Consider the following 20805-nt stretch of genomic DNA (forward strand, 5'->3'; position numbering starts at 1 on the left):
TTCATTAATTAAATAATCTTTATTTCTCATGCACTAGGAAAGATGGGTCGTATGAAACACTGCAGTTCACAGCAAAGGCCTCGGTCCAGAACATAACACAGGGGCCAGCTGGGATCAGGATCTGGTCAAAGCTCTGGCAGTCACACTGGGAACACCACTCCCAGGGTTGAGTGGCAGATCCAGGACCTTGCAGCGACCGTGGCCCCAGACATAACACAAGGCAGCTGCCCTCTCCCACAGAGGCACAGGAAGCTGACACCCAAGGAGCACGTGGGCTGGGGATAGGACGGAGAAGGCTGCTGGGCAGTGACTTGGCGGAGATGTGGTCCAGCACCTCTGCCACCTGCGTCTACCCACTTAGGCCAGGAAGCCCGGGGCTGTGACTGAGCTCTCAGCCCAGCTCTAGGCAGTGCAGAGCTGTTGGAGCTCCACAGACCCTCAGGAGCCACGTGCCCACAGCAGAGGTGTACAGGTCCCCCGCCTGCCCCTCGGTTACATGAACAAGACAGGGGCCTAAACTCCAGCCCTGGCCAAGGCTTAGATTTGTCCAGGAAGGACCTGAAAGGTTAGAGGGGCCAGCCCCCCACAACCATCCCAAGCCCCTATGGACACTGGAGAAGCCCGTAGGACAGTCAGGCTTCTGAGGACCCCAGGACAGGGCCACCAGCAGGGGGGACCCTCAATACCTGGGCTGTCAGGTGCTACCTGAGCCCAAACAACAACGAGCAGATTCCCAGGCTTTGCTTTCACTGGGCGGCTCAGGGACAGTGACATGGTCGGAGACATGCAAGACAGAGACAGACAAGAACGGAGACATGCAGAGACCACACAGCATGGGAGGGGTCTGAGGACAAAACGTGGTAAAAGTGCTGCGATGTGGTGGGCACTTCATGGACCAGGCTCACTGAGGCCCTGGGCTCATGGTGATACCCGCCTCCTCCGGAATGGTCTCCAGCATCTCACTCTGGACTGCCTGCGTGATGAGCGCCAGCTCCTGGCACAGGGTCTCGTAGCGGTAGCCCACGCGGATGTCTGGCACGTTGGTCCGGCGGATGTCATTCCCCTCAGGGCCTTCCTTGGTATAGTTGGGTCCCAGCCAGTGGCTCTTTACCTGCAGGGAGCAGGGGTAATGGGCAGGGCTGCAGCCAGTGCTGAGGGGCCGTGCCCCACCCCAAGCCATCCCAGGGACAGGTCAGGATGCCATGCCAAGGTCCAGGTAGGCGCCGTAGTACCTTGTGCGAGAAGCCACTCATGAGCACGCTGTTGCGGGCCAGCTCACACATATCACAGGAGCTGAGCTTCCACACCTGGGTGGCAATGCTGTACTCCTCCATCAGCGGCTCCTGCACGGGCCAGGTTCCCTCAGATGAGTGCGTCCTGGCTAGCTGCCCCTGCCTCCCTTCCCCCGCCTCCCCACATGCTCTACCCACCCCCGCCCCCCATCCGCCCAACCCCCCAACTCCATAGGACTTGTCCATTGGCCTGCTATGCTCTACCACCAGGGGGCAGCACCAACCCAAGAGACCCCGCCCCCACCAACCCGAAAGACCCCAGCGTCCTGGGACCCGCCCGCCTGCCTGGCTGCCTGCTGGGCTCTGACCTTGGTGAAGTGGAACTGCAGGGGATCATCAGTGGACAGGGAGACCATGAGGCCGCGGGACAGGTACTCCGGTAGCGGATTCCGGTGGTAGCTGAGGAAGAGGCTGTTGTTGCTGAGCGGGGACATGGCGATGCCAATCTGGGCCAGGTAGTACAGGTACTGCAGGACGGGGGCCTGGGCAGGCAACAGGGAGGGAGGGCCTGTCAGGTGGCCTCGAGGCTGGGCAGGGCACAGTGATTCTGGGGGTCCAGGCCACAGCAGAGGGAAGGGGGAGGAGAATCCAGGCTGGGCCTGATGTGCAAAGGGTGAATTAGTCAAAATCCAAGTTGGGGCCCCAGGCTGGAGGCTGGGGCGGGGGAAGGGTAGTTACATTGGGAAGGCAGAATCTAATCTGAGGGCTGGGTGGGAGGAGGATCGGTTACTGAAGGGGCCCGAACGGTTCAGAGGAAGGTGAATAATTGGGAGGGAAGGCTGGGCGTGCAGATCCTGACCTTGCGCAGAAGCAGCCCGTGGGAAATGTTCTCAGCCAGCATGAAGGCTGACACCAGGTGGTGGATGGGTCCAGCCTCCCCACAGTGTGGCCTCAGTACGAACGTGTGGAAGCCCCTCTGCCTGGGGGACACGAAGACGGTGTCAGCTCCTGAGCCTGGGATCACCTGGGCTCACTGGAGCCCCTGACCTCCCAACCCAGCCTACCTATGTCCTCCAGCCGATAACTATGCAGGCCTGGGATAAGGGGGACAGGGGTAGGTTACTGGCTGTGAGGGGTGAGAGATGTAGCTCCAAGGGCAGAGAAAGAACCCATCTAGTCCAGGCAACAGGTGGGTCAGAGGTCTAGTGGCCCCAGCCCAAGGTGCCAAGAGTGAAGTTTGTTGGGCAAGAGACGGCACAGCAAACAGACATAGGGTGGTGCAGGCACCTGCGCAGGTGGTTCAACATGGCCATGTTGGCAAACGTGTAGTACAGGTAGTAGGCATAGGGTGGGTTGTCCTCCTCCACCCACGCCTCAGGCAGGGGGCTCTCCAGGTTGAAGACATGGTTCTCAGGCTTGGACTCGTCATCCACACTGTCAAAACCATCCACCTAATACAGAACCCTGGGGTCAGACCCAGAGCTGCAGCTGGACGTGAAGCTGGCTGTGCTCCCCATACCCAGCCCTGTGCTGCCCGCTCACATGCTCCAAGAACAGATGCAGCTCCGGGTGGCTGGCAGGGTGCACAGTGGCCTCGAACAGTGGCAGGAAGATGTTCTCCAGCATCTCCTGGAAGTTGGCCAGCTGGCCCTTGGTACGGTACACATCACTGCAGGCGAGATATAACATGCAGGCATGTGCAAGTCAGGGCCAATGGGAGGAAACCCAGCAGGCCAGTAAGGGTCAGAGCTCGGCCCAAGAGCATAGGGGCGCATCTGAACCACAATGGGAAAGCAAAGATACCCAGGTGGGCCAGGCTGGACAGACCATGGGTGGGACCAGGAAGCCCTTCCTTGCACTCAGAAGGGTTGGCAGGGACAAGGGAGGTTCAGCCATCCTAGAAGGGCAGGAGGCAGGCCCTGACCCCTTGAACATGACCCCACAGGTTCCCCTCCCACTCCAAGGGACACTCACAAGAGGCGGGGCACCTGCACCAGCCAGCGCACGTTGGGGGAGTGTACACGGTGCATGACAGCCCAGCGCGCCAGCTTGTCCCACTCATCCCTCGAGCGCCCGTAAATGGAGAGCCGCAGCTCTGCATTCTGGTATTTGCTCTCCTCCAGGTCTGACATCACCTCCTAGACATGAGGTGAGCGGAGTCAGAGCTCTTCAGGGGGTCATCTGCCCACCCTCCTTGAGTCTCACCCCCTAAAAGCCCCCAGACCCTCAGGCTCGAGGCTTGGCAGGGAAGGTGGCCTCCTTACCTTAATGATGTGAGCAAAGTACTTCCCAGACACCCTGTTGTCCGTCTTGATGAAGATCTCTCGGAGGACGGACTCCCCAATAGGGTTGTATTTGGCATTAAACTTGTCAAAGCGATGGAAAGTGTTCCTGTCCTGGGGGACGTGGGAAGGCTCAGGTCACCCCTGACTCCTGGTCCCCGGACTGACTCAGTCCCACAGCCCACACCACTGGCACAGACCGCATGCACATCCAGCGTGTCCACACTCAGGTCGTAGGCCGTGAGATTCATGCTCTCAAAGACCTCCCGCAGCGTCTGTTCACGGCCCTGCTCCACGTGCACGATCTCCTCCAGGTGCCGCTTCATCGCCCGCTTGATGAAGCGCAGCAGATGCTTCTGGTTCATGCAGGACGAGGCATGGATGTGGGTGTCCACCTGGAATGGAGCAGGGCACTGCTGATCCACCAGAGGCCAGGAAAGTCTGGGGCCCAGGGCAGTGCGATGGGAAAGGACCCTCTGTACTGGATGCTCTGTGGGGGGCCTGGCCCTTGAAGGGGAGGCTAGGCAGAGGTGTGGGATGAGGACATGGAGAGGGTCACGGGGTCAGGGCCCACCTTGCGGATGTTGTAGAAATCTCGGTGTGGCACTTTCTTCTGGGCGGCCAGCTCCTTCATCTCATTGAGTAGCACGTGCATCTGGAACTTGGAGCTCAGGTACTGCAGCCGGCGGTAGCAGAATGACTTTCTGGGCATGAGAAGAACAAGGCAGGGACTTAGACCCTGAAGGGAGGCACCTGGGGAGGGCTCGGGTAGCAGATCAGAGGGAGCAGGTGGGAGGGTAAGGATGGAGGCTGCCAAGAGGCCAGTAGACTGCAGGCAAGTAGAGGGCTCAGCAACTAGGAAGGGCAAGACACCAGGTGATGGGAGTCTGGGGCAGAACTGGGGCTGGAGAATCTGGGCTAGGAGGCAAGCTAAGTGTCTGGGATGGCAGGGGACTCACATGGGGCCATTGATAATCAGGGCCATCAGCACATTGACGTCAGCCACAAATTCCTGCAGGTCAGGGTATGGCAGCTCCACCTCTGAGCAACTGGCATGGAGGGGAGCTTGGGTGAGGAGAGCAAGCTGAGGCCTGTGGCCTCTCCCAAGCCAATGCAACCTCCCACGCTGCATCCCCCCAACACACATCACACCCCTCTTACTGCTCGTCAGGTTCCCTTCGGGTGTAGACGTGCACCACACCCCGCACCATGCGCAGACCCAAGCCCAGGTCCCCAGGCATAGTGCTTGGCTCACAGTGCTCATACGGGTGCTGCTCCAGTGCAGGGGGGTGCACCGGGGCATCTGCAGGGGTGAGGAGGGTAAAGTCAGAGCAGAGCTCTTCCAAGCCACCCACTGCCCAACCCAAAGTCCCCACGGAGGGCAAGAGATGTTGAAGACCCAGTAGGTCAGACAGCTCCTGCCCAACCTCCACCCCTGCACACCAAGAGGTTGGAATGAGGCTGGGTGTAGGGAGAGGCAGGCAGGGCAGAGGTGCCCAGGCACTAGGCTGAGGAAGCCCAGGAGGTTAGGGCACATGGGGTGGGGCAGAGATGGGGGGTCCCACCAGCAGACACAGGGGTGTCGGGGCCCTGCTCATAGGTCCGGGTCTCCAGAGGCTTTTCAGCCAGCTGCTGCAGGTAACGGCGGGTGGTGGGGCAGAAGCTCTGCAGGGACAGGGCCATGTACTTCTCCCGGATGAAGAGCGCCCGCACCACACTCTTGGCTGCATCCAGCAGGTCTGTGAATGGCACCTGAAGATGAGGACATGCAATCACCATCCTTAGTCTCGGACTCAGAGACCTCCTCCCTGAGGCTTTATCTCAGACCCCAAACTATCCTCACCTCCCACAGGCCCTGGCCCCCAGGAATACTCAGATCACCCTGGTCCAGCACATCAAGTGGCTCCCAGCCAGCCCCTCTGCCCCTCCAGCTGCTGGAGAGAGAAACACCTTCTCCAGCCCCCACCCCTAGGTCTCCAGGTGGGGGAGCCACTAAGACATGGAGATTCAAGGCCCTGCCCCACGTGCACCCCATACTCACCCCACACTTCTCCTCCCCGGAGATGGTGACCCGCTGAAACTCCCGTTCCAGCACATCACGCTCCCGCAGGCTCCGGTCACCCTGCCCCTCACCCTGTTCCTTGTAGAGCCTGCAGGGGGTGCATTCAAGGGAGGGGTTTGGAGCTGGCAGAAGGGCAGACTCCAGCTCCGCATCCCCTGTGCCCCTCTGCCCTCCTCACTGTAGGTCCGAGTCACTGTCTGTCTTCAGGAAATCTTGCTTGGCCCGAAGCAGGATGTCCGGCTCCAGCCTAGAGGCAAAAGGGGTGAGAGGTCAGGCAGATCAGGAGGGACGGCCCTTGCTCCCAGGTCCCAGCACCACACTAGGTGCTGTGCACATGTTGTCACATGTGATCCTCAAAGGCAGAGCTGCAGAACCCTGTGCTGTTCTCACCCACTTTAGAGATGAGAAAGCAGACCCATAAGTGAAGCAACATGACCCAGCCACACTGGCGGCTAGAAGACAGAACAGAACCCAGCAGCCCGACTCCAAAGCCCACTCTATGCTCCCAGTGCAGACCCCCCAAGGGAGGGCGCGAGGGAAAGAGGCAGAGAAGGGGCTCTGAAAGGGTCTGGACGGGTATGGAGGGAGACTAAGCAGCTGCCTGCTGGGCTCACTTGACATCCTGGCTGATCTGCCGCTCCAGCCGCTGCCGCCGCTCCTCCAGCTGTTCAATGGGGCTCTCCTCGGGGAATTCATACGGGGCACTGCGGAGCTCACTCTCAGCCAGTGAGCGAGTGAACAGCTCCTGGGGGGAGGGAAGGAAGGTCAGCATGGCTGGCCCTCCGCCCTCGGGCACTCTCCTACAGAGTCTAAGGGTGGGGTGAGGGCAGCAGGACCAGGGGTACCTGGGAGAGGCTGAGGATCAGGAGACAGCCAAACGTGAGGTGAGGGGACAGCTGAGGTGAGGGGTGTGGGGAGCAGAGGCAGGGCATGGAGACACAGGGTGAGGGTGCGGGTGGTGCCAGGTGATACCTCGGCGATCTCCTTGCATTTGCCATCCATAGACGTGCGCAGGTCGAGCGGGAAGTGCTTGAGGCAGGGGGCGGGGCCCGGCAGGGATCGGGCAGACTGCAGCGGAGGGGCCCCCAGACCACCCCGAGCCTCTGCAGAGACAGTGATGCCAGGGTCAAAGGGTGGAGGGGCAGCCCCTGAAAGCCCTGGGCCCCTGCCCTGACTAGGCCAGCTCCCGAGAGAGCCCAGGGTCAGGAAAGAGGGCAGTCTTTCCTCAGGAGCTGAGGAGTAGGCCTGTGTGTGTGTGGCTCCCAAAGGGCTCACCCTCACCTCTAACACAAGGACCCCTCACCATTTCAGGCTCGGGGTGGGGATTCTGAGTCTGCCCCTAGAACAAGTAGATTCATTACCTCCACAAATGAGAACTGAATCCCAGACTAGAGCCTGCTCCCTGAGGCCATGAGAATCTCCACATGACTACCTCTCAGAGGCAGGTGCACGTGTACATGTGCGCACACATGCACGTACGCACAGACACCCCCAGAGACACACACCAGGCACTTGGTAAGGACCAGGCAGCCACACCAGGGACCCCCAGCTTGCAGCTCCCAGGGCAGGCAACCCAGGATCAGACCCGCCCCTGGACTAGCAGATTCTCCAGTCAAAGGGGCAGGGCCCTGCGCCTGACATCCTGGACCTGTGCAGCACAAGAAAAGCCACAGCTGCTGCTCAGCTGTGACCTGGGGACCAGCCCTCAAGGGAAGAGGAGAGGAAGTGGAAAGCCTGGTTGGCAGGGGAACCCCACCTCCTCCCTGGAGGCCTGCCCTCTCCCCTAGGGCCCCGCGGCTGCCAAAATGTGGCCTGGCCTGCCCCTCTAAAAGGAGCTGCCACAAACAGTCTATGTCACTCAGGCTCCAGGATCTGGGCTGGGGGCACCACAGAGGGCCCTGGGGAATGGAGTGTCAGAAGCCAGGGGTCTTTTTCCATCAAGACTAGACTTTTCATCTGTGCCACCCGGAGGATGGCACCAGAGGGCCGTGAAGCCGCCGATCTGTGGGGGCTGCCAAGGCTTCCAGCCTACCCCGAAGGACCCTCCCTGGGCTCAGCAGCCCCAGCTCCTCAGTGGGAAGCCTTCCACACCCAAACTGCCTCTCTCAGCCGGCTATAAGGAGTGCTCCCCTCCAGCACCCTCCACCCTGGCTTAGGGAAGGATTACAGGATCTGCCTGGATAGCCGGCCTTAAAGTCTCTGCACCCATTTCCCAATACTCCAGGACTGGTCCCAAAGCTGGACGAAGGGAAGAGGGAGGGGCCTTCCCCAGATCCAAGACCCCGTCCCCTGCACACCCTGGGCCCTGCCTGAACCCTACCTGCAGAGTGCAGGCAGCTCCAGCCAGCAGCCCTGTGCCCCTTGCCCGCCTGTTTGCCAGTGAAGCTGCAGCCAGTCCCTCAGGGGCTGGCACAGGCTGTACCAAGTGCAGCTGCAAGCAGGGGAGACCCTGAGATGGCCGTGAGCACAGAGCTAGGGGAGTTCAAGGGAGCCCAGAAACCAAGGAAAGGAGCATCAGAGTTGGGAGATAAGATGAACTCCAGAACTGAAGAGGGCCTCTACAGTGCCAGGGAGGACCCAGCCAGATGTGAGGCTCCTAAGGGGGAGTAGCAGGGTAGGCTGATTTGGGCAGGGCAGGCCGACAGGGAGGAGCCAAGCCTCCTTAAAATCCACTGCCCTAGGGGACAGTCAGTGGACAGGGCCTGGCTGGCCAAAGAGTAAGAGGGGAGAAAAAGGAAGGGAACAGCCCTCCTCATCTCCACACCCACAGCCCCAGGTCAGCCTCCCCTGGCCGTGGCCTTGTTGCTCACCACTGTCCTCTGGGCCCTGACTATGGGGTCCCTTACGAGAGACAGGGCCTTTGCTGGGGAAGAAGCTAACTGGCAGTTGAGGAGATGGCCCAGTCTAGGTAGGGGCCAGTCACTGAGGCTTCCCCGCTGCCCAGCTGCTCAGGGAGCTGGTTCACAGGCCCCTAGACTTGCAATCCCTGATCCAAGCCTATCATCAGGGACGGGACAAACTGTCCAGAATAAGTTTGGGAGAAAGGGAGCTAGAATTTGGAGGGCATGGGTCTGATTCTGTTCCTGCTTCCAGGCATGTCTCTACCTAGCACTGGAAGGCTTTGGGTCCTCATCTACAAGTGGGGCAGTAAGTGCTGCCTTCCCTGCCTAGCCACAACTGCCATAAGGCTCACAGAGATAATGGCTCTGCAAGTGTTCTGCAAAACACCAGGCTCTGTGTTGAGGCGAGGACTGCAATTATGAACTCCTGGGACCCTCAAAATACATCCTACTTGTAGCTCTGCCCACTGAGGACAGGGGGAGGTTCTCTGGGCCCAGTGCAGGGTGAAGGCAATAGGCCAGTAAAGGGCAGTGAAGTGAACTTGGCAGGGGTGGGGATGGGGTTACTCTATCTCTTACTTGGAAAAGGACAAAGTAGAAAGAGGAAGAAAAGAGGGGAACCTGCCTCACCCCCAGAGTGTAAGATCTTTTCTTGCCCAAGAACCCTGATTCTACACACCTCCTCCCTACATATGGCCCCAGACCACTTCTAACTCCATCTAGGGGAGGCCGACCACAGACCTCCATGGCTGGTTCATATTGGGTTAGCAGGAGTTGAGTCAAAGGCCTAAATCTCAACCCCCTCTCCTAGCACAGGGGTCTGGGGCTCCACAGCAGTCCTGGGGTGAGCAGGACAGATTCCAACAGCCAACGCCATTCCCCCAGCCTGCCAGGCCACTCTCCAGGGCTGCCACAGGCTCACTGAAGGTGACACACAGGCAGTAACCTCTACGTTCTCAGAGGCTAGGCCTAGAGGACTCAGCTGCCTACTGGTCCTTTCTCTAGGGGCCAGCACCACACACATACACCCACACTTACAGAGAAGCCAAGCAAAAGCCAGAGTGGGCCGCTCCAGAGCCACTCCCACCAACTCTGAGATTCTGAGCACCCCATCTGCCCTCTCGACCAGGAGCCCCTCACACACTGCCAGGACTGCCTCAGTAGGTACAGGGGTGTCCACGGCTTTGACCCCACAAGTGTCAAATGCTCTTACCATCTGACCACTGAAGGGTCTCCAGTTCTGGGCTAGATCCGTATCAGTTGCCCTATTGCTGAACCAAACAGGGGCAGGGAGGGCCCCACCCAGGGGACACCCTTTCTGGATGGCACAGACCTGGGCACAGAGAACACCCTCAGGACAGTACAGACCATGCACCAGGCATCTTCAATGAAACAAGAAAATATAGGAGGTTCATAATAGGGCTATAGCTACAGACAGCTGCAAGGGTGGGGCAGTCAGCATGATCTGGTCATCAAAGTCAGGCTGGGTCTTTCCTTAGCCGCAAGGCCTGGGAGCAGACAGCAGGCAGACAGCCCTCTGCAAGCACAGAGCCAGGCAGCCAAGCCCTCACTGAGACAGGCACTGCCGCACCTCGCTGCCTGCTCCAAATGATGCAGAGATGCTTACTAGAGTGAGAGACGAACCAAAGGGTGCAGGAGCACACGCAGTGCGGGCGGCAGCCCCTGTCTGAAGCCTGCACGGACCTGGCCAAGGACACCCCATACTCCTAAGGAGGCTCATGACATAGACAAGGAACGAGCAAATAGCAAACGATAGATACGGTCAAGCCCCCAGTTGTGGGATGCCAGCCAACAATGGTTGTGCCCAGATGTCAGACCCCCAGTGAGGGGGATCTAGATGTGAGGTCCTAAAAAGTGGAACTAGTCACAGAACAGCCTGAGCCTGTCTGGTAAAGGCACAGGCACCAGAGTGGCCAGTCCACAAAACAGTCCCACACACCCCCACTCCATTCACACATGCTCCACACGCAGTCTTAGCACATGCACACGCTGACACGTGTGCACACACACCTCTTGCTGCACCCACACCATGCCCACTCCTTGTGACAGAGGACAGCATCCCTGGCACAGATATCTCAGATCCACCCCCACCCCCCAGCCACCCCTCACCCCACCTTCCAAGCCGGCTGTCCCTGGGACTGAGGTTAAGAGGCATCACCACAGAGAGGATACCAGAGGAGGTGTCCTCCTCTGAGGGGACCAGCAGCTTGGGCAAGAGGTGGCAAGACAGAGCCCAGCATCTATCCTGAGGCCAGGAAGCACACACTCACCTGGAGCTGCAGTGGAGGCCTGCAAGCTGGCCCGCTTCTTAAAGGGATATTTGGCCTTGGGCTTGCCAGAGCCAGATGGATAGGATGCCATGGCTGGGACCACGGCGGTGACAGCGGGGGAGTCTGAGCGGCACCGGCTGGGGCCTGGCTCTGCCACATCCAACCCCTTCCTCTGCCCCGCCCCCAGCGGGAGTGACTGATGCAGGAAGCAGCGGCTCCGCAGGCGGAAGAGGCCCTGGCCACGATTTCTCATGTTGTCTAGGCAACCTCGGGGAGTGGGGCCTCCATCTCTGCCCCCTATCCCTCCCCTCCCTCCTCAGTCCCAGGAGTGACGTGACTGATGGTGGCTGGGCTTGGCGGGGGGCGGGGGAGGGAGTGGGTGGAAAAGAAGATGGGGAAGGGCCAGCCCCCAGCTCTCCACTAACCCACCAAGAGCCCTCACCCCATTATGCCAGGGCTCCCGGGCAAAGAAGCCAAAGTCCAGGCTAGCTGGTCCTTCCAGCTAGTCTGGAAGAAAAAAGAATAACAAATAGGAATTCAGCAGCGAGCGAGCCCAAGCTCAAACACAGTCCTCCCGGGGCAGGGATGGCATACTCCGTGAAAACCCAGCACCCACTTTCCTTCCACATCTGACCCTCAGCTCCGGGGGTAGCTCAGCTCTGGGAGGAGGCGGAAGAACCGAGAATCCCAGCCCAGGAGGGAGGGGCCTGTCTTGGGAAAATTCCACCGTCGCCAAATAGCTACCTCCTAGGAAGGCAGGAAGGCCAGGAGACCCCCTTGTCTGGGGGTCTGTGACAGAGACCCTAGCCTCTTCGGATTTTTCCTCTGTCTCTGCACACTCTGGCTCTGCTCCCCAGGCCCTGGTAGGAAGAGCTGACCGCCTTCCCTACGTCCTGCTGCTGTGCTGTGACTCCCACCCTCTTGTCACCCTGGCCACAGCACTTCTCTGTCCCAGAGACCCTCCCTCCAACACACGTACACACACTCACCTGAGGCCATGCTGTCCGAGTTCCGAGGGGAGGCTGCCCGCGAGGGTCTGCACAGCAGAAAGCCCGGGTCCTGAGAGAGGGCAGGGTGGTCGGGCCTCAGACTCCGGCCAAGTCACTCCAAGGGCCCCTGCCCTGGCACTGAGATGGGGAAAGTAAGGCAGTCTTTCAAAATTGCCAGCTGGCCGGAGGTGGACTCCCGCAGATCTCGGCAGCCAGAGTGGCCTCAAGGCGACCCCGGTGTCGCGACCACCCAAACCCCGCAATCGCAATCGAGAGACGGGTAGGCCACGTGCTCCCAAGGGAGCGGGACCCGGAACTCGTCCAGGTTTCTCTCAACACTCCCTGGGCATTCAGGGTCGGACTCCCGCGGCCGGACTGTGGGGGAGTCACGCAACAGGTGCGACCCCACGAAAATCTCGCCGGCTCCGCGCCAGGCTCTGCGGCCCTTGGCCCCGCCCCCGCCCCCGCCTGGCCCCGCCTCCGCCTGCCGACCCCGCCTCGCTATTTTTTTCTCTTCCTGGGCGCCACGTGGGCAGCCACCACACCGCGGTAGGGCTGGCCTGAGCTGACCCTGGCTCTTGGGCCAGTTTCGTGGGTCAGCTTCCTCATCCGTAAGATGGGGTAATGACAGTACCTCACTCAAAGGGGTTACTGTGAAGATTAAACGTAAAGTCTCTTTACACAGTGCCTGGCACGAAGTCAGGGCCCAGTGAAAGGTAGCTGTTGTTATCGTCCCAGGATTCATTTTAAGCAGAAGTCCTGCCCCTGCAATCTCACCTGGTCATCTGTTTTCTTCCGGCCGGCATAGGTAGGAGGCTGTGCCCTGCAATTCTGGCTCCCCTTCCCACATTTCTGTATTTGGTGGTTAAGAGCTTTAACTCTAGCCAGAATGTCTGCGTTCAAATCCAGATTTCACCTACTTCCTGACTGATACTGGGCAAGTTACCTAACTTCTCTGTGCTTCTGCTTCTTCCGTAAAATGAGTGTAAGAGTACCTGCTTTATATGGTGGTTAAGATGAATGAGTTAATATAAGTTAACTGCTTAGAACTGTGCCTGGCCTGTAGTTAGTACTCAATATTCATGTATTACCATTGCTTTAGCGTTGGCCTTGGTTCTCTATTGACACTCACAGGTTGATTCACTTACAGCCGTTCTGGGGTCTGCAGACATCCTATCCAACAAGCATCCCCACTGCCAAGAGGTAGAAAATCCGACCTAAAGGGAACTTGTGGAGGGAAGTCCCTGAGACTTCACTGAATATAATTAAATGCATTAGCAGGAATTCATCTCTTCCCTATTTTCCCTCTTGTAGGAGGCCTTTGCTCCCCAAACCCAGTTGTTCTAATGCTGTTTGTCTGGCTCCTCCCAGTTCTCACCACCCCCACAGCAAAGTTCCTTCCCAGACTCTGCCTGCCTCTTCTCTCCCCACGCTGGATTCTGGACCTTGAACCCTGTGCTCCACCTGCATCCGGTGCCACTTGCATTGATCCCTGTCTACTGTTCCCTGAACAAACTTAAAAAAACTTGGCCTCTTCACCTCACACAGAATCCATAAAACTAAAAAGAGAACAGAGATAACCAGGTTTACCTATCAAAATAGCAAAGACTAAAAAACAAAAAAACAAACACTAATGAAGGTGGCAAGGGTATAGTTAGTGAGATGGGAGACACACATACACGTACATGTGCACACACATTACTGGTGGCCTTGAACACTGATATAATCTCTCTGAAAGCCATCTGGGAATATATAATCAAAAGTTTCGAAAAGGTTCTTATTATTTGACCCAGTAATCAATTTTCTGGAGTTTTTCTAAAAAGAGCTGCCAGAAAAATACGTATGCAAAAAGTTGCTCAGCACCACAATGTGTATTGCATAGGAAAGTTAGACACTTTAAAGGCCCAACAGTAGGGGAATGTTTATGTAAGATTCATACCATGAAATATAGCCATTAAAAATTGTTCTTGGAGAAATGTTTAATGATGTGGAAATGTTTACAATATAAAGTCAGGTAAAAGAATGGATGCAAAACACTATATACAGAATGGTCCAAGATATACATGGGTAGAAAAGAAACACACCAACAAGTTTACCAATGATTATCTGTAGTGATGGAATTATGGGTTATATTTATTTATTTGCATTTTGAAAATTATCATACATACCCATAACTTTTATAATCAAGGGACTAGAAATCAACAAAAATCTGTAAAAATCCATAATTGACTCCACAGTCCCCCCAACCCAGACTTTCCTGGGTCTTAACCCCAGACTTAAACTAGTCTGTTTACATTTATGGCCCACTGAATTGGTCTTGGGGCCCTTAGGGATTTTGAGGCTGACGGACTCTCAAGAATGAATAAAATGAATCTCAAAAATCAAGTACCATGTAACTACATAGAATGTCATGTATCTTCTGATAAGATGCAAATGTTGACATAGTTTTGAAGATAGTATCTTGCATTGGGCCAGGCCTCTTGAGCATCCTGTTTAATGCAGACCTACCTACCTCAGCAGCCGATAGGTGGCAATCCTTGCCCTCCACCCAGCCCAGGCAAACCAGTTCATTAGTCCCTTTATGCTAGTCCCCTAGTCCCATCTGCAACACACCCCTCACTCTATAACCCTCCCCTATTTCCAGGTCATCTGGTGTATTGTCGCTGCTAGGAAGTCAGCCCTGATTACAGTTAAGCATCAGTCCCTCCACCCACTCAATACCAGCAAGAATCTCAGTGAGGTTTCATTGTCTATGCAGAATAGAGCTTGGGAAATAAAGGCGTGAGTCATCCTATGGCCTGGGCTTTTTTCACACTGAGGTCTTAACATTGCTTTTGAGCCTGTGGGATCTTCCCTAGCTCCAAACACAGCTTCCTCCCCTCCTAGCCTGTTCCCCATATGGCTCCTTAACTGACCCTCCTGGAATCCCAGCTCCCTAACTATGGTGCACTCCTGTTTCTCTGAAGAACTGCTTTTCTTTGCTTCTGGACTTCAGCTCACTGTGATGTCAGCCTCCCTAGCTAGGCCAGAACAATCTTCACAGATACTAAACTTGGGAGAGAATATCTGCATCTCCAAAAAGGTCCTTGGCCAGGGCAATTTCCCAAACCATAACTTATGCCTAGGCCCTTCTAGAAATAAGCTGTGCAGCTCTGCTTTCTCAGCTTCTCCCAGCAGCCAGCTCCCTCTACCCCCCACCTCAGTCACCCAGCATTGTGTTTATAGCACCATGCAGCTGTTTCCATCTGTACTTGTTTATAAGACCCCAGTGAATTTTAGCCAAACCCCTTGCCATTGAAGGCGCTTCACTAGCTGGCTCCTATTTCCCTTTCTTGTCCTTATCTTCACCTCCCAGCCCTCCACTCCATGCACCTTTCACTCCAGTCCAGTCACATCAAAGTCCAGGTCTTCTCTGAGCACACCTTGTACCTTGTACCTCTACCTCTTTTTTCATGCTCTTTCCTTTCCCCAAAACACTAATCTCCCATTTCCACTGTTGTTCTGCTTCTCTGTGGAAAGTATATTCATTTCACGATCACCCTTTTTTTTCTTCTGCCCTAGAATTCGTCCATCTGACAGTCAGCTGTGTGTTTAATTGCCTTTCCTACCAGGGGTGAATGCTAGGTCTTAAACAGCTCTGAATTTCCCAGCACTACTGCAGTATCCCTTTCACTAATTTGTTTTTCTGTGAATTTCCCCCACCTCTGCCTATGGACTGGAAGGTCCTGAAGGTAGTTCCTCATCCTTCATGTCCTCCCACTCCATCTGGGACAAGTCTTTACCCACAGTTCACTTAAGACAAGGCTTACCACGGATGTCAGACAGATCTCTTAACTCAGGAAACATGCCCAAATCACTGAGAAACAGTGATTTACTTTTCATCCAAAATGATACGGTTATAAAGAGCTGTGAATCAAAACAACTGAGCTCTGGCTTGGCTTCTGATACTACCTTGCTTATTAATGTGAGGATCACTTTTCTGTACTTCAGTTCACTCACCTCCAAAATGGAAATAGCACTATATACCTTACTTACTTCATCAGGAAACTGTCCCTAAATGTGATCATAAAGCGGAACAGCTACAGCAAAGGCACAGAGTTGACAACAGAGGCAGAGGCAGGAGGTCACGGGCATCAGGATGATGTATGCACAGTAATGGATCTGTGCTCTCAGGCCAGGAGAGGGCTAGCAGTTCCCTCTCTCAGCTTTCCAGTGAGAATGGGGAACTTCCACCCAGTAGGTCAGGGAACAAAGCAGAAGCAGCACAGAAGTTTGCAGAGGTAGTAGTAGAAAAAGGAACGAGCCCGCTTTCTCTATGTGGGAAACAAGTTACTGGTCCCTTTAACAAGGGCTGCTGTTATCGAGTTCATGCATTTGCCCATGCTTTCTCTCTCTGGCTACTTATGTGGGAGTAATAGAAAGAAAGATCACTGGTTTGTCTGTTTACTAGGCCATATAACTTTGTTTCTTTGTTTTTGAGACAGAGTCTCACTCTGTCGCCCAGGCTGGAGTGCAGTGGCGCAATCTCGGCTCAGTGCAACCTCTGCCTCCCAGGTTCAAGCGATTCTCGTGCCTCTATCTCCCAAGTAGCTGGATGTATGCCACCATGCTGGGCTTTTTTTTTTTTTTTTCCAGACAGAATCTTGCTCTGTCACCCAGGCTGGAGTGCAGCGCCTCCTGGGTTCAAGTGATTCTCCTGCCTCAGCCTCCCAAGTAGCTGGGATTACAGGTGCCTGCCACCATGCCTGGCTAATTTTTGTATTTTTTTTTTTAAGTAGAGATAGGGTTTCACCATGTTGACCAGGCTGTCTCGAACTCCTGACCTCAGATGATCTGCCCCTTTCGGCCTCCCAAAGTGTTGGGATTACAGGCATGAGCCACCACTCCCAGCCTAATTTTTGTATTTTTAGTAGATACAGGGTTTCACCATGTTGGCTAGGAACTCCTGACCTCAGGTGATCCGCCCACCTCAGCCTCCCAAAGTGCTGGGATTACAGGCATGAGCCATTGTGCCCAGCCAACTTTAAACGAGTTACTTAACTCTCAAGTCTCTGTTAATCTAGTCTATAAATTGGGGACGATAGCAGTTATTGTGAGAATTAACTGTTATGAGCCACTTACATTGTTCAGCAGTTATTATAATAACTATAACATAATAATTATTAATAGTTCCAGGCAGCCTCTTGAACAGTGTAGCCTTCACCATAGCTCTGGCCTCAGTGTGAGTTACCAGTATTGTGAGTAGGCTACAGCACATCTAGCAGTGGAGTATAATTACTGAAACCTTATAATGAAGATTCCAAGATAGTCACAATTTCAAAGAGACTCTCCTGTTTTCCCTTAGGTCAATAAGCACTTGCCAATTTGATGGGAAAACATGGCTACCATGGAAAGCCCCTTAGCAGCTGCCTATTTCTCCATCAGCCCCGACAGTCGCTGAAAGGTGGTGTGAAGGAGGAAGAGAATTAGCTATGGCTCAGGGTACCTGATAGGCGGGGAGACCTAGATTCTACTCCTGACCATCCCAGTCCCAACTGGCCACTGCTGCACAAGTCCAGCTCTAAAATGAAAGTGCAAATTACATCCTTCGAGCTCAGTTCTCCACCTTGGCTGTACACTAGAATCAGCTGGGGATGTTTTTAAATTCTTGTGCCTGGACTGCACTCCAGACCAATTTAATCAGTATTTTTTAAAAAGCACTCCAGGTAAATGCCACTGTACACTAAAAGTTGAGAACTGTTTCAGGCCAGGGTTTTTCAAACTTCACAGACGTAATAACTACCTGTATTAGCTTAAAATATTTTCTCTGGCTCTGGAGTTTGATTCTAACATACCCTTTAAAAACATGTATACTATTTTAACATCTCAGAAAGCAGGGTGATCTTCTAGTTAGTGGCACCTAAGACTTGAGGACACACAGAGACCAGCAACCCAGCTGATTCTTAGGATTAGGTACGTTTAGGGGAAAACAGTTCCCTAGGGCAGTGCTTCCCAATCTTTAATGTCTTTAGAGTCACCTGAGATCTTGTTAAAATGCAGATTGTGAATCAGGAGTTCTGGGTTAAAGCCTGAGATTCTGCCTGTCTAATGAGCTTCTGGGTGACCTGATGTTGCTGGCTCTTGATCCGCATTTTGGGCAGCAAAATTCTAAAACATCTCCACCTGAGGAGGCTCCACCAGCAAGACTCATTTAAGTCAACTGAAATAATTGGCATAGAGGAGTACAACCTGTGGAGTCCTAAATGTCTGTGAGGCAGTTACGAGACCGCACCCTCATTCTTCCCCCACGAAAGGGCAGCTGGGATGAGAGCCAGAGGGAGAGAGAGCTGCCCCAACCTTTGAGAAGCCAGAGTCTGGAGTCCAATTTCCCAAAGAAGCAGAGATTGTTGTATGAGGCAGCACAAACCCCACACTGAATACCAGCAAAGTTCACTTATGAAGTGAAGCTGGGACTCAGCTGGCTTTAGTGGGCCGAAGGGAAGCAACCCCATTCTTTTCACCATACACCCTTTTTCTACATTGACTCATTCACCAAACCTTTTGATCCACGAATAAACTACAGGTTCTGAGAGGTTCAAAGATGAGTCAGATTTGGTCTGTTGAGCTCCAGGGGGAGAAATGCAGTGAGGGAAAAGATTTGTAAAACGACATATAATATGAAATGATAAGTGCCAATAACAGAAGTACAAAGAGAGGGGCCAGTACAAAGGAGCAATGCTAGTAGCTTCCTGGAGCAGCAGCCACTGTGGGACCTGAAACATTCCTAATCTTCCCAAGGAAGGGCACCACCCAAAACAAATTTCCTTGCCAGGACCAGCCTATGGTAAACAAGTATGCTTTGATACCCCGAAGCCCTTGAAACCAAGACCTCATAATCTGGAGACTCAACATAAGGAATGCTTCCTACCTATGTGCCCGTAATCTCTAGCTCTATGATGCAAATAAATCCAAGGAAGCAAGAGACTTTCAGGGGATGAGCCCCTTAAAGGATGGAAGTGGTTGTGCATCCTATCCTTCTGCCAGAACCCAGCAGATCATTTCCCTAGTTACATAAACATTTGAGTCTTTACCCCTTGCCATATTGACAAAGCTCTTAATTGGCTTGACCTATCACATTGCTAGATATAAAGGCTACAATCCCCAGACTAAGAAGTAGGTCTCCAGGTGGAGTAGGGAGTCTCAGTCAATGTAGACAGAGTACAAGACCCTACAGCCTGCTCTCTTACCTGGCCTTGTACAGACCAGCTTTTAGGGGAGCCAAGTTGGGATACTCAGTTCCAACTCTTTTCCTTCTCTTCCGTCTCACATACAGGAAACTTTACGAGAAAGGTTTAGGGGCCTGAAAAAGGTGACAAGACGGCAAAGATGGGAAGTGGAGCCAGTGCTGAGGACAAAGAACTGGCCAAGAGGTCCAAGGAGCTAGAAAAGAAGCTGCAGGAAGATGCTGATAAGGAAGCCAAGACTGTCAAGCTGCTACTGCTGGGTGAGTGAGATTGGAAGATGAGCCAGAGAAGGCAGGGGTCATTCCTGCTTTCCTGAAGGGTCAGTGGGTTCTACCTCACCCCATGGGAAGGAGGGGTGACAGGTCATTTTTCCTGTCCTCTACACAGTCTCAGGCTAGGTGATCAGGAGATCTAGAGCTGAGTTAATATGGGGCTTAAAGAGCCACCCCAAGGGGATCCAGAATGCCAAGGCTATTCCAGAATTTTTCTACTCTTGAGTGAGGAATAGTGCAAGGGCCACCATGAACCCTCCCATTTCCAAATCTAACCAAACCTAACACATCCTTTAGGCTTCAAGGACCCTGGACTTGCACATTGTACCCAATCTGCAGTCAGAGAACCCTAAGCCAAGAAATCAGAAGAGAACAGGACCTTCCCTCACCAACAGGCTCACAAATCCCAACAGTCAGTGCCAACAGTCCCAGAGATAGTCCCACTGGTTTTTGCCAAGTATAGTGGTTTCTTCTTGTTTGCAGTAAAAATTCTGGAAGTAGGGGGCCCTGAGTGAGGAGGAATGGTGTCCCTTCCTGGCTCTTTATTCAATAGCCACCTTCAAAGCCCCTGCCAGATGGAAGGTTCATCAACTTGATGAGCTCCTAAGCAGATCATTGGTCTGTGTTGAGAAAATAAAAGCACCTCAATTTGTCAGGGAAATTGATCATGGCTGTAAATAAAACCGAGACAAGAACATTTGAGACATGTGGCTTAGGAAAAGAAACCACTGGTACCACAGAAGTAGGGTAGCTGGAGCAGGTGGGGTCTATGTAGCAGAAGATTAGATGCCTGAGCTGGGTTTCCAAGCCCTCATAAGGGATCTGGGAATTGACGCACTAGGCTAAGGTGCCTTCTTTTCCCCCAGCTGATCTGTGGCACAGTAGTAAGGACACACTAAAGGAGCATATCTCTGTAAGCTGGACCCAGGCTCTAAGGAGCCCAGGAGGTTACGCAGGGGGAAACAGAGATGGCGGGGCCACTGAGAGATCTTTTAAGCCTAAGCAGATTTCTTCTAGATTCAGGATAAGCTGTTTAGAGGGAACAAGCACAAGTGAAATGGGAGGAGGTCGAGGCATTAGGGTGGGAGGAGGTCGAGGCATTAGGGTAGTATAAACTCAGTATTGAAGGTATAAGTTTTTGATGGGGAGAGCAGAGTGTGACTGAGGACATTAGGACACTTTAGTCAATAAAGGAAACCCACTTAGTCCCATCCAAGATCAGGCTGAGCAACATGGTGAAACCCTGTCTCTACAAAAAAAAAAAAAAAAAAAAAAAAAAAAGGCTGAATGCAGTGGTGCACGCCTGTAATCCCAGCACTTTGGGAGGCCAAGACAGGTGGATCACCTGAGGTCAGGAGTTTGAGACCAGCCTGGCCAACGTAGTGAAACCCTGTTTCTACTAAAAATACAAAAATTAGTCAGGCGTGGTGGCATGCGCCTGTAGAGTCCCAGCTACGCAGGAGGCTGAGGCAGAAGAATTGCTTAAAACCTGGGAGGCAGAGGTTGCAGTGAGCCAAGATAGCACCACTGCACTCCAGCCTGGGAGACAGAGCAAGACTGTCTCAAAAAGAAAAAAAAAAAAAAAAAAAATGTAGCTGGGCGTGATGTCGCACG

General features: G+C 54.1%; 2 protein-coding genes across 8 annotated transcripts in view; one reads left to right on the plus strand and one right to left on the minus strand.

Annotated features, from left to right (window-relative positions):
• Window positions 1–12492, minus strand: AMPD2 (adenosine monophosphate deaminase 2). Of its 6 annotated transcripts, XM_033197205.1 has the most exons (20): window positions 12474–12492; window positions 11697–11834; window positions 10708–11214; window positions 6549–6679; window positions 6191–6321; window positions 5755–5823; window positions 5556–5664; window positions 5080–5266; window positions 4676–4817; window positions 4474–4563; window positions 4089–4218; window positions 3715–3909; window positions 3497–3628; window positions 3207–3370; window positions 2775–2901; window positions 2520–2683; window positions 2092–2212; window positions 1601–1774; window positions 1233–1343; window positions 1–1111 (listed from the first exon to the last, which is right to left on the minus strand). In XM_033197205.1, the coding sequence occupies exons 3-20, from the start codon at window positions 10958–10960 to the stop codon at window positions 902–904; spliced, it is 2640 nt and encodes an 879-aa protein (XP_033053096.1). In that variant the 5' UTR covers window positions 10961–11214; window positions 11697–11834; window positions 12474–12492; the 3' UTR covers window positions 1–901. The 6 variants fall into 6 exon arrangements, with proteins under 6 accessions (XP_033053096.1, XP_033053098.1, XP_033053097.1 ...); XM_033197207.1 differs by lacking the exons at window positions 10708–11214; window positions 12474–12492 and having other exon boundaries at window positions 11697–12174; XM_033197206.1 differs by lacking the exons at window positions 6549–6679; window positions 12474–12492 and having other exon boundaries at window positions 11697–11824.
• Window positions 12366–20805, plus strand: part of GNAT2 (G protein subunit alpha transducin 2) — a 16642-nt gene continuing 8202 nt past the window's right edge. The window contains exons 1-2 of one of the 2 annotated variants that reach the window (XM_033197211.1): window positions 12366–12504; window positions 19009–19179. In XM_033197211.1, coding sequence (XP_033053102.1) covers window positions 19062–19179 — 118 coding nt within the window. In that variant the 5' untranslated portion in view covers window positions 12366–12504; window positions 19009–19061. Of the gene's footprint in view, window positions 12505–18686; window positions 19180–20805 lie in introns of those variants that run through there. The other variant, XM_033197212.1, reaches the window with a different exon arrangement.

The sequence above is a fragment of the Trachypithecus francoisi genome, unplaced genomic scaffold, assembly GCF_009764315.1.
Source record: "Trachypithecus francoisi isolate TF-2019V2 unplaced genomic scaffold, Tfra_2.0 Lachesis_group5, whole genome shotgun sequence".
Classification (NCBI taxonomy): domain Eukaryota; kingdom Metazoa; phylum Chordata; class Mammalia; order Primates; family Cercopithecidae; genus Trachypithecus; species Trachypithecus francoisi.